At 39.0% G+C, this 17,500-nt stretch overlaps 2 protein-coding genes across 2 annotated transcripts in view; both read right to left on the bottom strand.

Annotated features, from left to right (window-relative positions):
• LOC137988229 (E3 ubiquitin-protein ligase E3D-like) overlaps positions 1-11,004 on the bottom strand; it is a 12,372-nt gene extending 1,368 nt beyond the window's left edge. Inside the window, exons 1-8 of the mRNA XM_068834280.1 lie at positions 10,783-11,004; positions 9,289-9,496; positions 8,721-8,916; positions 6,504-6,661; positions 5,520-5,640; positions 3,448-3,556; positions 1,963-2,026; positions 1,104-1,248 (exon numbers count right to left, since the gene is read on the bottom strand). Of these exons, the coding sequence (XP_068690381.1) occupies positions 1,104-1,248; positions 1,963-2,026; positions 3,448-3,556; positions 5,520-5,640; positions 6,504-6,661; positions 8,721-8,916; positions 9,289-9,496; positions 10,783-10,993 (1,212 nt within the window). The 5' untranslated portion in view covers positions 10,994-11,004. The remainder of the gene's footprint in view (positions 1-1,103; positions 1,249-1,962; positions 2,027-3,447; positions 3,557-5,519; positions 5,641-6,503; positions 6,662-8,720; positions 8,917-9,288; positions 9,497-10,782) is intronic.
• Positions 11,005-15,046: 4,042 nt separating this feature from the next.
• LOC137988248 (putative leucine-rich repeat-containing protein DDB_G0290503) overlaps positions 15,047-17,500 on the bottom strand; it is a 20,068-nt gene continuing 17,614 nt past the window's right edge. Inside the window, exons 16-18 of the mRNA XM_068834291.1 lie at positions 16,764-16,899; positions 15,670-15,813; positions 15,047-15,310 (exon numbers count right to left, since the gene is read on the bottom strand). Of these exons, the coding sequence (XP_068690392.1) occupies positions 15,047-15,310; positions 15,670-15,813; positions 16,764-16,899 (544 nt within the window). The remainder of the gene's footprint in view (positions 15,311-15,669; positions 15,814-16,763; positions 16,900-17,500) is intronic.

The following is a 17,500-nucleotide window of genomic DNA, read 5'->3' as shown; positions in this document are numbered from 1 at the left end:
CTAGAATGCCATTTTATTTTCCCTGTTGCTTCTAAACACCACACATGCCGTTTCAAATCATCACTCCACGTATTCGTATTCCGCAGTAGGGTCAATCGAGCGAACCCTTACGTTCTCGATATGAATCATTTCTCGGCCTCACAGAGAATTATAATTACCGAGGAAGGGGGTTTCAATGGGCCTTATTTGCGCGGTGGCCACATTGTCTGTAGACAATAGATTTCGCACCCCGAGCCTCCAGTTGAAATGTTTGGGAACGAGTTTCGGTGGGGCAAAACAGAAGTTTTCAAACCCTCGGGACTCAACATGGCCGCCGTGTGATTAAGGCCCATTAAATTTCTTCTTTAAAAAGGTAAAAGGCCGAAAAGCCATTTGTGAAACTGCCAACCGCTTGTTTTGGAAAGCCGATCTTTTAACATGTTTTTAAGGTAACAAAAACAAAACTTACTGTGAGATTTGACGACTTAAATCCTCTCCGTTCTTGAGATACAGAGGGAATTGTGACACCCGAAAATGGCCCGTAAATTTTCGGGACTTTCGAGAAAGGGGCCCCTGGCCGGCGACATTGTATTGTGTTATTGGGCAAGACACTTTACTCTTTACCGGCGAGGTTAATGCTGGGGGTAGGCCTGCGATGGACTAGCATCCCATCCAGGGGGGAGTAGAAATACTCCTAGTAACTTCATGCTACAGAAACCGGAGATAAGCGCCGGCCTGATAGGCCTTCTAGGCTCGTAGCAGACTTTATCTACCTGAGTTGCGTCAGTACACACTTCCCCTACTTAAAATTTGATGTAACAAGAAAAAAGCTTATCATGCGGATTCACTGAGCTTTCCAACAAAGGTAACGAACAGTTTAAAGACAATAGACTGTTCCAACTTCTTTGTAACAACATCAAAATGGCATTTCTTTTATTTGGACACAACTATGATTCAGAAAAGACACCGATTCTGAAAAGACACATTCGAAAAGTACACCCAATTATCACCGTAGCCATTATTCACCCCCAGCTTGTCTTGAAGAAAGGTAGGCATATACTCCTCAGCCACAGGCCATACATCGATTTATCAAAGTACTAACTCATGACCCTCGTTAGGAATACCTTAAATCCGTTCACTTCCCTTAAGGAAGGCGCAATGGTGTTTGTGCTCTGTATGAGGAGAAGAATTAAGTGCAAGCAAGTCTCCTTTGTGAACAACAGGGGTTGCACTGAGGAATTCTCTTGCCAAGTAATAACCTCGAGATCCCTGCCAAATGAAGATGTAAAAAGCCGTGAAGTAAGCAGGTAACACTCACTGAGGGAACTCACACGCCATTACTTGGTGCAGTTTTGAAATCAGAGAAAAGATGTTCGCAATTTGAAAAAAAAATAAAAGTGTTTGTATCCTAAAAATTAAATTTTAAAATCGCTCCTTTCCCTTTCAAATTTCCTTTGCGCCGCCATCTTGACTAACTGTGACGTAACACGGTTGCCGCAAATTTTCTAACCCAAAGATCCTTTTTATAATAACAAAAATGCAATCGTAACTCGTCGACTTTATTCAAGATGGCGGCCGGCGCGAAATTTGAATAAACCTGAAAATGAACGACTATTTACTTGGATACAATCGGTTTTTGAAAAAAAATCTAAATTTATTTTTTGTTGGAGTGGAAATTCCCCTAAAACTTGCAATACAAGCAAGTAGCCGTTTTGATCTGTTCTCCTTATGGCTAACCTAAAGGTTCAGCGGCACCAGAACACATTAAAGGAGCAATTTATTTTCCATTTGTCGTCTTTCCGAGAGGTGAAGGACTTGAACGATCAATCGGAGGATCAATTCTAATTGTTACCTTTTAACCATATCATAAATATGACCGTATAACCTTTTCCATACTTTTACGATGGCATTATTTCTTGTGCCTTAGCTAATTCAGAAGCTGGCACAAGTAAAAACACCCTTATTGGATTTACATGTTCATACCAATTGATGTCATCAAAGAATGGCTTTATCTTGTAAAGGATCTTCAATACAGGCAAGTATCTTGCTGTAAAAGAAAATTTCATACTGTTTCATATTATTTGGAGGCTACCACCCTAGAGATCTGCTGATGCCACAAACTTGCATAGTTGCTGCCTAATCTGTCATTTCTATGTTCGTAAACAGTTGCACCCTAACTCCCTCCCCCAAGATTTTTTCTATGCATTTTCAATAGGAGCATAGGAATGCCCTTAAAACTTTGTCGTTAGTCCAGACCGAGGTACCTATCATCAGGACGAAAGAGGCCTTAAAAAAACCTCCTCGCGCGTTTACACTGTAGACAAATCCCCACAAAATGGTTTCAGTATTTCTCGAAAGTTCTACGTGTTTTAAACAGACCTCAGACGTTTAGCCTACAATATTTCGAACACCGTCTAACATCATATCTGTAAAACAGTTGTAAAAGCGATCCTGTACGGCTGAACATCTATAAAGACGAAACAGTTTTCAGCTTATGTCTGCTCCTTTTTAGAGATGAAACATTAAGACTTTCTTATTCCAATTCGTTCGTCCCTTTCAGTACTTAAAGGGAAAGTACGGTCTAGAAAGAGTTTTTCTAAATTACGAAAACTTTTCCCTAGGATTTCGAAAATAATTGCCGTTTTGTCCAGTTCCCTGTTAAAGTGTGACAAGAGCACTTTAAAGTTGCCTCTTTCGTGACTTGGAGAGCGCCATTTTGGATATGAGGTGTTATGACGTAGCAAGAGTCAACAAAAGTGTTCGACCTTACCAAGTTCTTCGTTCCTCGATCACTTTCTCAATGTTGTGTGACCTTTCAGCTCCAAGAAATTCAAATGTAAGATGAACTATGGTAAACGGTCTTGTGGTTCAATAGCTAGTAGGCCAAGTTGGCCATAAGTGCGACCGAAACTCAAGTCACTTAGTAATACTTGTAGATTCTCTGGTCAATCAAACTGGGCGGCAAAAATCAGCCAGAGCAAAACCTTGAACATGCGACATAGAAATATTCGACAAGCGTACCTTCTTTTCTTTTTCACTTTCTTTCTTCTGCTACAGCCGGCTTTGATGCTTAAGCAAACGTATTTGTTTCGCCGACGAAACTTTCAGATGTTGCTCAATACACATAGCAAGGCTTTTTCACAGCAACAATTACCGCTGTTGGTGTTTTACGCTTTCGAGGGCGATGAAACTAGAAACATGTCTATAACTCACATATAAAACCCTGTTTAACGACCACGTCATAGCCTCGTTTACATACATTTCAATTTAGAATTGCCCATTTTTGAAGCGTTATTGTTGGCTATTTAAACACATTAAGCCCAAATGAGTGGTCACGTATGACAATACAGGTAAAGAACTTTTGATTCAGAGAAACTTTTTCTAGGCCGTACTTTCCCTTTAAAACGCCTCAATTACCCAAAGAACATTTATTCAACAGAGCAGAATTATTAATTTATTACATTGTACCTTTGCTTTTGACCAAATACAGCCCATTTTTAACGCCTCGAGATATAGAGTCGATGTTGTGAGGTTCAATGTTTGTTACCACAGCAGAGTCTGCATTAAAAAGCCAAAGCTGAAAACCAAAAAAATATATCTCCGAAAGTAAGAGCTATGACAGCGACGACCGCAACGCTGGCAATATCACAAACGTAATTAGGGGCCACGCGTTTTTTAATAAGCGAAAATGTACAACTTTTATACGTAAGTATTAAAGTACGGACATCAGAACGGCCGCCGTGACGTCATCTGACAACTGAGGGTCGATAATTACAAGGACAACGTCGTTGCCGCCACCGTTAAGCAAGGACAAGGACGACGGTTACGAAAATGTCATCTAAAAATATCATTTTCGGAATAATTTCGCGATGGCTCCAAGTTTTTTTGCTTTTGTTAGAAAAAAAGTTACTGACAAAAAGTTGATGCGTATGTTGCTTATACTTGAGTCGCTTGTGAAAACCAGTCTTATTAATTTATGGCCAACACTTGGCTAAGATCCATAGAGAAGGGACTTTTTAAAGCCAGTTTGAGTCAGTACATCATCCGTTAGGATTTAAAAGTCCTAATGAATGATGTACTGACTCAAACTGTACCCGACTTTAACAACGTTGGAAATTTTGTCCAAAACAATTGCCCAACATTCATCAAACGGAAACAACAGGCGATGTTTAACCCTCAACCGTTTAAACAAACCATGTGAGTTAGCCGGGCTTAATACATTCTTTCTTTGGGTTTCTGGACGCCAGCAACTTCGTCGTTAGCTATTTAATAGTTTAATAGAGTAACTTGTGATATCAATGTATCAGACATGGCTTTATTCAAATCTGGTTTCAAGTCTCATTAATGCAACTTACAAAATTACGATTAAAAACCCAACGATTGGACACCTTAAACTACGTTTCTAGCAATAATTTAATTCACCGCAGCTCTCACGGAAGTAACAACGTGCTCGGATAGCGCGACTTGCGAGATAAAAAATAGACAAAATACTGTGCAATACATGTTGGTCAGACAAATCCCGAGTTGCATAGCAGCGTTTTAGATTGAACCATACGTAGTCATACATAATCTTTATTTAAACACGATAATTTTTAAAGCTATAAAAGCTTGTGGGGTCGCGCGTTTAAGAATTAACCTATTCTACATCAAAACATATTTTCAAATCAGATATATTATATTGGACACAGCGATCAGTAATACATAAAATTCTGTTGTCTGCATCTTATAGCAGATGTTGACGTACATTCAAACTTAAAATCTATAAAATAATCTAGAGCGTTCATTCGCTTCCTGAGCTGATTAAAATCCAGGGTTGCAGATGCTTCCTTGTGATTATAGCTCAAAAAGTTTCATAACGATGCGACTCTATATGAGAGAGAATCTTTCATGTATCTTGACACGTAACGTGATACGAGAAGATGGTTTTTGTCTCGAATGAAGTGTTACCTCGGTTTTGGCCAATATTTTTACACATTATATCAGGTAAGGATAAAAAGCCTAAGAACATCTAACTCATAATACACGTCCTCCGAAGCCATATCCTTAGGTAAATTGCATGTAGATCATCGGTCCAAAAAAAAAACTATCAGTTGATTCTGGAAAGTCAATATTTCCAAATAACGTGAATAATAATAAATAAATAATAACGAATTTCATTTAAGTGTCAAGTGTATTTAGCGCTTTGACACCAGTTGGTATTGAGATCAAATCAATCTGATTGGTCTTTGAGGAGAGGGGGGAACTGGTTTACCAGGAAAAAAACCTCTTCGAGCACAGTACGTGTAAAGAGCTGACGCACTCGATACAATTACGACGCCGAGTGCGACCCGGGAATCGAACCCGGGCCACGTTGGTGGCATATTGAGCATTGAGGTGACCTTGTTGTATGGACCAGTCCCTTCCATATTTGTCCTTTCCAAGAGGGCCACGCAGCAATTGAACAATAACTATTCCACAGCCATTCGTCTTTGAAACATTTAACTACAAGGATGTTAATCGCTTCATGCTGCGCAACACAAAATAACGAAACAAAAACTTACACAGGCATACGTTGTTCTCTTTCCATTTTGGATGGGGTCTTGAACAAGGAACCTGAAGTTCACTGCACCTCGTGACTTCGAAATCAAATAGCTCGTAATAAAGGTCTCAATACAATAGGACCTAAAGCCAAAAATAATAAGGTTAACTTGATGGAACAAGTTAATTGCTCACATTTCGTTTTTTAAACAAACAAAAATTCATAGTCTGATTTAAAGTTCTGGGCCCAGTTGGTAAAACTTTCTTTTGCTTATTTCTGTTAACGTTTTTTCAAGAGTGACTTCTTCTAATGTAAAGTTTCGCCGAATATCAGCGCTGAACAGCAGAATTTGGGAGTAGAGAAATAAACTCCTTGGTTAATTTTTAAAATGGGATTAGCCTTAATCAGCTTTTGAACAACCGCGCCCTGATGTTTTTCCAGCACTGGGAAACGTCTCCAGTTGTGCGTATCAAAAAAAACACGTTCAATTGACGTATCTCATGAGGCATAATTTCATCTTTGTCTAAAAGAGAGCGAAAACGCCAGGAAAAAAAAATACACCACACATGTAGGTTTAACTACCTAAAACAATGGCCCCGCTCTACCTTTGGTACACTTTGCGTTGCTAAGTGAGGCAGGGGGGGCATTCACTTGTCGTTAACTGGTGTCTTCTTTAGTCGCAACAAGGACACCAACGATCAAGAAGCTACTGAGTTACTGTACCGTGTTTTTCACGCTTATGATTTGCTTTGTGCTGTTATAGCAGTGGTGAAGACTCCATGCTTGAACGGAGTTCCAGCCCTTGTCTGTACGCAGGCGCTGCTGCCAATGAGCTAGCAAACCGCTTGGGAGCTGGTGTAAGTTGCGTGTTCGTACCATACAGTATGCCGTAAGAAGTGAAAAAATGACTTTTCAGATGTTTCCCTTCAATTGTTTAAAGGGATTATTATTATTAAGGGAGAAGTAAATTATGAAAACGCCAAACTACTATAGCATATAACTGTACCTGAATAAATTGCTATGCCTGCTGCTAATCTTATGCTTGTGAAGATGAATACTGTTATCAATCATTAATTCTAACGAATCGCGACTTCTATCCTCTGTGCAAACATTTCCTACAATGGCATTGCATCGAGAGCATTTCAGGGAAAGCAGTTCTTCTCCCTGGAAAGTAAAAATGTTCCATAACAATTAAGCGTGTAAAAAAAACCCCGCCAAAAAAAAAAATGCAGATAATTAAAAGAGATGCCGATCACTATGAGGCGCCAAATGTAAAAATATTATTTAAGTACTTTTCCCCTATATTTTGTGTTATTTAAAAATAACACATTGAAGTATCATTGCGATTTATAAATCGCAAGGTTACGAACTTTGCGATTTATAAATCGCACTTTACCTCACTTTTCTGTGATAATTCCGAGCACTTAATGCATCAAAAATTGTTCCTGAGACGGTTGAGGAGAGCGGTCTTGACAAGTTTTGTCTTGCACCAAAAAATCAAAACATTGGACCACGAGCCCGCGGCATGAATTTCATGTGTTTGCGGTTACATTATTAAATCGCACTTTGTGATTTATAAATCGCACATTTGCGATTTATAAATCGCAAGATTACGAACTTTGCAATTTATAAATCGCAAGGTTGCGAACTGTGCGGTTTACAAATCGCAAAGTTGATAACCTTGCGATTTCTAAATCGCGAAGTTGGTAACTTTACGATTTATAAATAGCGAAGTTCGTAACCTTGTGATTTATAAATCGCAAAGTTCGTAACTTTGCGATTTATAAATCGCGAAGTTCGTAACCTTGTGATTTATAAATCGCAAAGTTCGTAACCTTACGATTTATAAATCGCAAAGGTACTTCAATGTGTTATTTATTAATAATTTGTGTTATTTATAAATAACACAAAATATAGGGGAAAAGTACTTAAATAATATTTTTATATTTGGCGCCCCATAGATCATGTTAGGACAATAAGAAAATGAAATGATAATTGCGAATTCACAGTTGTAACATTTATAGTACCATAAGCGACTATTAGGAGCCTGACCTTTGCCGGCCGAGGCTGGCTCACTATCTTCACAGCATATATTATGAGCAACACATACAAGATTAGTACACAAGAAAAAAGGGTAACTTTGGCTCAACTGCGGTACGGCAGGAATCGTACAAGTACGAGGTGGCAGGGTTAATTACTGGCAAGCGCTGGGAGCTAATACCGAATTTCGTCTTCCTACCCACCCTCCCACAGTTTCTCACCCTGTGACCACTGTCGGGTCGCCAAACTTATCCCCAATCTGATTGCAGCGCGACAATGGATGCAGTGTGGAATAGTTCACTACCTCATTTGAAGAGAGTTCTTGAAAAAGACAGAACCTACAAATACAGTAGTGCAATGGCTTTGCACACACGAGTCTCCTGCAGTGTAGTTCAGTAGTAGACCAATGTGAATTGGTCATACAGTACATGTAAACGGCTATCTTATTATGTGTACTGAGAGCAATTGTACTTTTCTTGCTAGAATTAGTCAGCATTTTAGGCACACTTTTGCTCAAAAGGAAAAATGAAGGAGGCAACTGAGGTCATTCAAGGAATCAATGCAGTTGGCTGGATATCCTGCAAGGTTCAAGATCGGATTTGCCTGTACAGGTTAACACTGAAATATTCCAGGCAAACATTCTTAATTAATTTTCTTCACTGCCAAAACTTATCTGCTTAGTTTAGCATAATTGTTTTCACGGTATTCAGCATTTTTAATTTATGCAGCACAGATGCACATGTACATGTAACTGATTGAAAATTAGTTTGATAACGTTTTGGCAATAATTATGTTATTGATGGCCCCATTGCATAATTTTTGTCAACTCTGGGTCCCACTTTACCGAAATCTTCGTAATTACCCCTTTTCTTGCAATTTAACTGGTTTTCCATTCAATTGAAAGGTACAATGTACATGTATCAGGATTTCCATTGCATAATTTTTGTCAACTCTGGGTCCCACTTTACCGAAATCTTCGTAATTACCCCTTTTCTTGCAATTTAACTGGTTTTCCATTCAATTGAAAGGTACAATGTACATGTATCAGGAGAGTTCTTCAAAGTAGGTGACATAAGAATTTCATGTGATGTAAGTTCCACCAACTGTGGGCTAGCCTTCTTGTGAGAAGCAAGCCATTTTGTATTTGTCTGTGGCAGCATAAATACAGCTGCTATTCACTTACCGGTATAATCTGCAAACTGTCTGGCACAGCAGATGAGCAATTCACCTTGATGTAGTAGTCTCCAACAAAGCAATCATTTTCATCAGGTTCAAGAGCCCCTGCCATAGATGTAAGGTTGCTACTACCATGGCAACACCAGTCTTGTGCAAGTTCAAGCCAATTTTCTGATGGTAATTCCAGAACTCTTTTAAATTTCCTTGGGGTAAATATTGCAAGATTGTGTTTATTTTGATAACCAAAACGTACTTCCAAGGGCTTATGTTTCAAAGATGCATTCACCATTTCAAGACCTATTCACCATTTCACGCTCCTTGTTTTCACTTTACCTTCAGACAGGTGATATCTGCAATGCTACACATACTTAACACATGCCCTCATGAGATGTATTCAGGCAGAAATTTTCCCACACACACACAAACCACTGTACCGTTGATACATACTCAATAATTATTTTGAAATCATTTCAAACTAAGATGAGGAAGATTCATTTCTGAGCTTTCCCATTAAAAATTGAAATCAATACACCTAACCTGAACAAATAGTTCATCTCAAAAGCACATGAGCTTACCTCTCAGGTGACTGTATTGCAGATCCACAGAGGCGACAGCAAATACAGTGTCGCTTATTTCTTAGTTCTTGCATCTCTTGTTCCAAACATTTCTTAGACCCATTCTCTTTGTGGTCTCTTGTATACTCAAACTGAAGCCTCATTTGCATTTCGTTGCCACTGCAGGTTGACAAGCCACTGAATGACCTTGGACTAACAACGATAGAACCTAAGAAAATTAACAACTAATCACCAAGGAATGCTCACAAGAAAACAATAAATACGAACATTGGAGATTGAGTACAAAAGCAATAGACCTTTTCACAGTTTCTGATGCCGCCTTAGTTGGGGGGCAAACACAGCTAAAATTACAGTGAATGTATGGGATTTTGGCCGAATTCAAACCTGTATAACTCGGCTGCAAAAAGGCAGATTTAAAAAAAATTAAAATATTTTTAGTCATTTTATTAATATCATTCACTTAATGGAAAATTAAATAATGGAAAAGGCACAACGTCTGAAAATTGGATATTAGAAATCTCCTCATGTTGCTTCAAGTTTCGCGGTAATTAGCATAATTTTATTCACAAGAGTTTATATGAAATTTACAAATTTTGTTTACTGTCGTTATAGCTTGATTCTGATCGTCATACTTCATGAAAATAATGTCAATAGAAATGCTTTTTGAGAGGTATTCTTGCTATCCATAATCGTTAGACTTTATAGGATTTATAATGGTTCAAAGTCGGCAAAATTCCCATACATTCACTGAAATTTAAGCCTTGTTTGCCCCCAACCAATAATTGGCATCAGAAACCGTGTAAAGGTCTATTCCCAATATTTTACAAAAATTTCGTTTCATATTTAAATTTGCCTATCACTGGAACAGAAGACCCTTTGCACCTTCAGCCAATATGCCACTGGTTGGCACATTACCGACACAGATAGAGCAAGAATGAATACTGCAATACTGTACAAGTATATTTGCTTATTAAAATGTAAAAACGTTCTCTGGTTAAAAAACGGTTAAAAACAATCATGAGCTTTCGGCTATCAGTCTATAGCCTTTAACGTTAAAGGCTATAGACTGATAGCCGAAACCTCATGATTGTTTTTAACCGTTTTTTAACCAGAGAACGTTTTTACATTTTAATTATGTCTTATCCTGGTTACAGTTCTATTTTTACTTATATTTGCTTAGTTTGAAGCCTCAACATTACTAACTCCACCCCGTGGACATACCCCTGGCTTTGAATCTTTATCTCCTCCTAAGGCTAGGAAAATAATTACCTTAATCTTCCAAGACACGAAAATCTCAACACTTAAGAGGCGAATGGGGAATGCCAACAAGGAACCTTCACTTAGTGTTCTGTCGTGATTTGATAAAATTAATGTGTTTGAAAGCGAAAGAATTGTGGAATTTATGAGCTGTATGTATGCAACATGCAAATATCATATGAATGATTTTTGCGCCAAGCTGGGCGTAGATTAACAGAATAGAAACTGAATTTGTACCTGGATAATACACCACGTTCTTGGATCGTTGGTTTTCCTTGCGGTCATCGCTCGTCAATTTTCGCCGGTATATTTTAAAAAAATTATCGAATTTACCTCCACTGACGATTGCCTCTTTGGTAAAATGCTGCAAGCAAACAACCAAAGAAGCTGCGTTTAGGTTTTTCCCAACATCAATCCAAATTGGTACTACACTAGGTTCATCCGCCATTTTGAAAGATTTTCAATACCAGTGCCCACGCATCAAAAAAGGTTGGTTCCAGTCTTCTTTGAATAGTTATCATGCATAACTCCCTTCGTACTCTTCAAATTTAAAGACGAGCTTTTGAGAGTCATCCTATTCATGCGGTGAAATCTTGGTGCAAACACCACTGCATTATTGCTTTTAATCAATAAATCCTTAAAGCGAGATCTTCTAAGAAGCTTCTCTGGCTTGAAAAGTGATGACAGTAGTGCCAGTGTCTCCCTCCTTTTACACCCACCTGTTAGCGTCCTTTTCCTTTACTGAGATTTAAATTAGGGTTTTAGGCGACTTGCGTTCCCTACCTTTTGGACCTAAAAATCGGCCATTTCTCGACATTTTCTCTTGCTCCCTCCTATTCTATATGTTGGAAGATGGGCATTTTCGACACTTTTGGAAAACTCGCTATTTCTCTGATTCTACTCCGCTTCTAGTACTTTTGAGTTCAATACTTTGGTCAAGATTTAGGAACCCGTCGAACCTCATAAGGCGTACGAAATAGGGAAGATATCTATTTACAAACATTGACGTCAAATTTCTTTTGATATTCAAATTTGCCAACCACCGAACAAAAGAACTCTTTGTTTCGGCATCCAATCACAAGTACCCCAAGCCAACATGTAATTTGAGCATCACGATCAGTCAAAATTATAAGCGTTTGTATGGGAATTGGAAAACGTGTTTAGGAGTTGAAATGAAGAACATGAATCAAACAAAAATGCCTTACCGAGCAAAAATTCCCTCACCGCGGCTGTTTTTGTCCGATAGTGAAATACATTAGTTAGAGGAGGATTCCAACGTGCACTGGGCTAAATCTGGAGGCGACCTGAGCGTTCGAAGTGAATTTACGGCTGATTTCCTTCGATTGATATGCGAAACCGCCGCCACCAAGTAAAAAACCTTGGGGAATTATATATATGGAGTCAGAGGGTGGCTTAGTGGTTATCTATCGAGCCTCCCACTACTGCTAGCCGGGATTCAACTCTGGCCCCGGCTTGCATGTGGGCTGAGTTTCAGTGGATCTCAACCTGACTCGAGGGCTTTTCTCGGAGTACTCCGGTTTTCCTCCCTCATCAAAATCGACTCACAGGTAATTGACATCTAGCTGTCGTGCTATACTCCGACATCAAACATGGACTGTATAACGGCAGCCAGGGGCGCCTTTGTATGCTTTCAGCCCGAGATCATGAGCTGCGCCCTTCGCAATTCAGTCCTAAATACTGCAAGTAAAGGGTGATTAGCACTGCCAATTGTTATTGTTATTATTATATGAGAGAGAAACGGTAGAACTAAAACTCCCTAGAATCGCGCTGAAACGGCCAGAAATACTAAGAACATACCATAAATGAGACAAGGAGGCAAGTTGAGAAATTCTGGTGTATCTTGATTTCTATTTTAATGCCCTAAATAACGATCGCTAAATTCCCGATACAAACCCTTAAAAAATTTATGTATCACAACAACAATACTCCATGTGCTCGGGGTACCTATGATCCAATAAGGCTCTGGTTGGCTCATTAATATCAGTAGGTGACGTCATCGATGTCTTCGCTACAGCGTTTAGGATCCTAGTATCATTTTCGAGACAAAAAACCGGCTCGCGATTTTACTCTTGAACACAAATTTAAACCTAACTCATAGATTTCACTTCGGTCAGTGGTATGTCCTAGCAATTGCGCGTCTGCACTTGATCCTCTATTACCTTATATTTTGTTGAAGATGGCTTTCTTGTTTTCCCCCTTGGGACTACACACCTAAAGCCTTGCACCGAAAATATCATTTTCTCGCGAAGCTGTTGTTCGCATACCGTTAACGCCAGGGGTTCCCTTACTTCATTGGCTGGCGGCTTTTCGTGTCAACATCTCTCTCTGACATAAACAAGAGGGGAAAAACTCGAGCTTGTCTTATATTGAAAAAGCCTTCGTCTCAAAACAATTAGTAGGGTATGTACAATTGCGGATTTCCGTGATATTGGTGCTAATTACTGAGGAACAAAAGAGTGTGGACGAATTTTTCAATTGTCAATATTTCTCTTATGGTGGCCTCTGACGCATCATGTTTTGGAAATTTCGATACTGGAACTTGACAGTTGTATGAAAAGATAACCAATGAGAAAACCAGAAAATGTTACACTTTTAGAGCTTAATGCTTTGAGGTTTACACTACACAGCTATTTTGCGTCTACGATAGCATTTGATACTGCATTAATTCGGCGAAATGTCAGTAGGTGAGTTTACCGGTTTATCGCTTTTAAAATGAGCAACAATACCAAGCATTTTTTCTCGAGCTCTACATTTCATAACCTTTCCAATCGCACATAGTTTGCGGAGATTGTCTTCAAAATTGCACGTGTACGAATTTTTTGTGGGAGCCACCAACGAAGGTTTGAAGTAACCTTAAATTATTCAATTGCATGCTTTTGAACTTACCAATCAAAAACATCTTTCGTTACGAAGCAGTCATAAAAAATATGGATAGAGCAAATAAGACTATGAGTCAGTTTTTAGTTATGAGCCTGCGCATTAGGTTTGCGGATCAATTTCTTTCAATGAAAATGTGCATGCTCGGAAGGGAAAAGTCGTCCATCCATTTATCTCTTTATCTCGTCATCTACAGATTGACTGCAAGTTTCAAGCACGAAGAGTCACGGTCTTATTGTACTGGTAATCGAATGTAAACGGCGCCGTTGTCTTAATGAGAAGAGTCCTTGAATGGCCCAGTTCGTTCGGTCATTGGTTCGTTCACTAATTAGCCAGTATCAAAAATACTCTTTATCTGTCCTTCCAATATTTTGCATGAGCATTGTTTTTATTTCTCGCGGGACTTAAATGGTCGCAAGAGAAACTATCATCGTATTTTTGATACTGGCCAGTTCATTCTTACCTAACTTGTATTCATTTATTTATTCTTATCATACACCAAAGGGATAATTATAGGGTAGCTTGAAGCAGAAGCTCATGACCCTGAAGCGTTTAACTCTGCTTCAGATCTGGGGTTTTTTATTTTAAAAATTTCCTTATTTGGACGTAACGTAGCTCGTGCATTTTCTGGCACGTGCAGCTTCGACTTTATTTTTGTTCATATTTGGGCGTAAAATTGGTGTCCTAAAATCCCCAGCTTTGTTTCAAGGAAAAGAGTTGCAAGTTACACGCTTCAAAGTCATGTGTTTCTGCTTAAAGTAGCTCAGGATACAACACGAATTCAAAAGGCGAACTACTGCAACACGGAGGATTAGATTCCTCTCTATCTTCAAGCAATGTGTTGTTTTTTTACGTCCCAGTGTTCGATCATGGTTTTCACTTGACGTCACAGCAGCCATGTTGGTACACAGAACAATAGAAAAAAAGGCTATTGGGAATTTGACTCTATCTATTATAATGCATATAATGCAAAACGTCAGCCATAATTTGCGATTGTTTTGTACGCCAACATGGCCGTCTCATCACGTGATTGAAAACCATCCATACTGGGGCGGATCCAGAATTTTGTCAAGGGGGGTTTGGAAAATTGGGCGGACTTCTCTAGCATGCTCCGCAGGATATTTCAAAAAGATAAATCAGTGTTGGAATTTTGAATTTCGAGGGTTTGCAGGGATGATTCTACGTTGATTTTGTTGTGTAAGAGCTGCTTGTCCACTTCAGTCTATTTTTTTTAGCTGAGGTCAATTGACACCTGTCAAAACAATGTATCCGCTGACTAGTATTTCGTGATCATATCGCGGGCTCAAGTTTAAAGCTCATCGAGGTCATCTGATTTTGGAAGTTGACTGCTGACCAGGTACTAGGTTTCAATTGGATCGCAGGCTTAAGCCTGGTTAAGTTATTGTAAGAATAAACCCAGGAGCTCCGCTTTTCGGCTTGGCTAAGTCTATATTTTAGAATTTTTGATATCAGTTTAGGCGGTTCCATCAAATCACGCAAACCACCCTTAGAGCCGATCCAGCTATACAAACAAAGTAAATGGTATTTGTAGCATATCTCTGTGCTTGATTTATTGAGTGTCAAGATCCACCACTAAATCAGATTAACTATAGAAGCAAGCATGGAACGCTCTGGGAACCATCTGGAAACACCAGCAGCCTCTGTAGCCCGGAGCTTCTTCGCCTTTCGTGTCAACAACTTCTCTTAACATCTCCTTTGTTTTACGCCATTTTGTGTTCAGTGCCTCCAGCTCGTCCTCGATCGAATGCTTTGTTTCCATGTTCACTGGCTCATTTGTTATATCTTGACCCAGGCAGTTGATATCTTTCATCTCAACTTCCTTTCTGTCCATATTTCCCCAACGTTTCTTAAAACCAACCACACAATATCATTAACAATTTAACGTAAGAAATTACCTAAGAGTGGCTCCCTCTCCAATTCATTTTTAGAATTAAAATCATGACCTGGTTGCCTGACATCGCCAAAAAGTTGATGTTTAATTGCGATCGCGATCGCTGTTTTAACAAATATGACCGATCAAACTTCTAATCAAAAAATGGCCTAACTGATGACCTTTTGACAGCAGCATGATGGATTGTGTCTGGTGTAGCTGACTTTCTTCATTCAAATCATCCACACCGAGTTAATTCAGTAAAATTTACATCAGCGCGAAGAATTAGCTATATAGGGAATCTATGACTTGTGGTGGTTATTGCAATAGGCTACCTTTATTTGCTGGACCCGTTTTGTAACTTCCCCTGGAGCCATGCGAACGTGTAATGAATTCACTAGCTTTTCAGTGTCGGTCATCCAATGGCTTATGGATTGGATCTTTATGTCAAAGTCACTTATCTTCATCTCCAACGAAGACTGAAAAATAATTTTTTTTAATCTGCGTTACGTTTGTAAGATTGACAAGAAATGAAAATTGGAGACAACGAAACAAAAATACGCCGATAAAGAGAAAATTACAAGAACTTATGTTTCCAAGGAACAGCCACACAATCATAATATTAAATCTAGATTTAGATTTAAACTTGTAACAGGAGACTAAAACAGCACCTTCCGCCAAGGCGGTGTGTAGACAATTCTTGATTCCTTAAAAGTTTTTTTTTTCGGCTTAAAACTCATTACTTCGGCATGCCATGAAAGATGTGAGCTACAATGCAACCGCTGCTGCTAGAGTTAAGATGGATCCTCGATGAATTTAACTGTTTCGATCCTGCTATGCTTCGTTTAGCTTTCTTGAATTACCGTTGAACTAAGCACCGATTAAAGAACAGAGAGAAAGGTACTTCATCGCCGGGCTTCTCAGTATTGATTCCACGTTCATGGCTAAATAGAACTATTGAACTTTTACACAAAAATTTGCTTTTTTTAACGGAGTTGATAATGTAAATTAACCACCGTACAGGGATTCTAAAAGTTGACGTTTTGAGCGTTAGCCCTTCGTAAGAGAGAATCATGATGATCTTAGTACGAATTGTGTAAGGGATAGCATCTTACATTCTGAATTCGCTCTGACGAAGGGCTAACGCTCGAAACGTCAGCTTTTAGAATCCCTGTACGGTGGTCAATTTACATTATCAACTCCGTTGATAAAACCAAATTTTTGTGCGCTACTTCCCCACCGACGCAGCACTACATTTTCTTTAGAAACAACCCCCTTTACTGAACTTTTAGGTAACTTTGCCTTCACTTTCTCTTAAGTTGAACACCAAGTGATTGAAACAGTATTGTAACAATATAATGACCTAGAAAATCTAAGTTTAGTGATCCCATTAATAAACTTACAGCACAAGCAGCTGACTTGTTATTACCTTGGAGCTATCAAGCTCTGCAAATCCTTCATCAGCCAGAAATTCGTCTAAAGTCTGGGAGAGCGTACTGTAATCATCACTAACACGAACCGTTTCGTCTCGTCTTTGGTCAAGTAAAGTAAGCTCCTGGACAAGTCTGGATAGAAAAAGCATACATAAGCAACCCTAAAAGATTGGTAAATACCATGTCTCAAGCACACTGTTTGATACATGCAGACTATTAAATGGGTTAGGTCATGGTGAACTCATCTGTAATAGCTTTCTGGCCATTTTCCCCACAGACAATGAATGGTCATTGTGCAGTAACTTATTCAACGGAAACTGACACGGTGCTTTTACAGTATGCCGGGTTCGGAAACTGACTTCAACTCAGAAGTTTGCTCTCATCCGTATACTCTTGAGTAGAACACCTCTCATAACCCAAGAAGATAAACCGTATTCATAAATGGCAACCAACAAATTTTTCTTTTGTCTTTGTGCTAATTACCATCACTAGCCTCACTTTAGAGTAAAAATTTTTTTGCTCACTTTTTTTGCTCACTTTAGAGTAAAAATTTTTTTGCGGTTGCTCGTGCTAACGAGGTTAGTGAGGATGATTAGCATAAAGAAAATAATAATAATTACTTACCCGCCATTTATGAATATGGTCCATAAATGAATTCTAGCCAGCGAACAAGCTCTCTAAAACGAGGAGGGAGGGGGAGAGGAGAGGTTGCAACGATCAGTGTGTAATTTTC

Source organism: Montipora foliosa, unplaced genomic scaffold, assembly GCF_036669935.1.
Source record: "Montipora foliosa isolate CH-2021 unplaced genomic scaffold, ASM3666993v2 scaffold_412, whole genome shotgun sequence".
Taxonomy (NCBI): domain Eukaryota; kingdom Metazoa; phylum Cnidaria; class Anthozoa; order Scleractinia; family Acroporidae; genus Montipora; species Montipora foliosa.
Note: the sequence above shows the minus strand (reverse complement) of the source record. Positions and strands in the feature narration are given on the sequence as shown.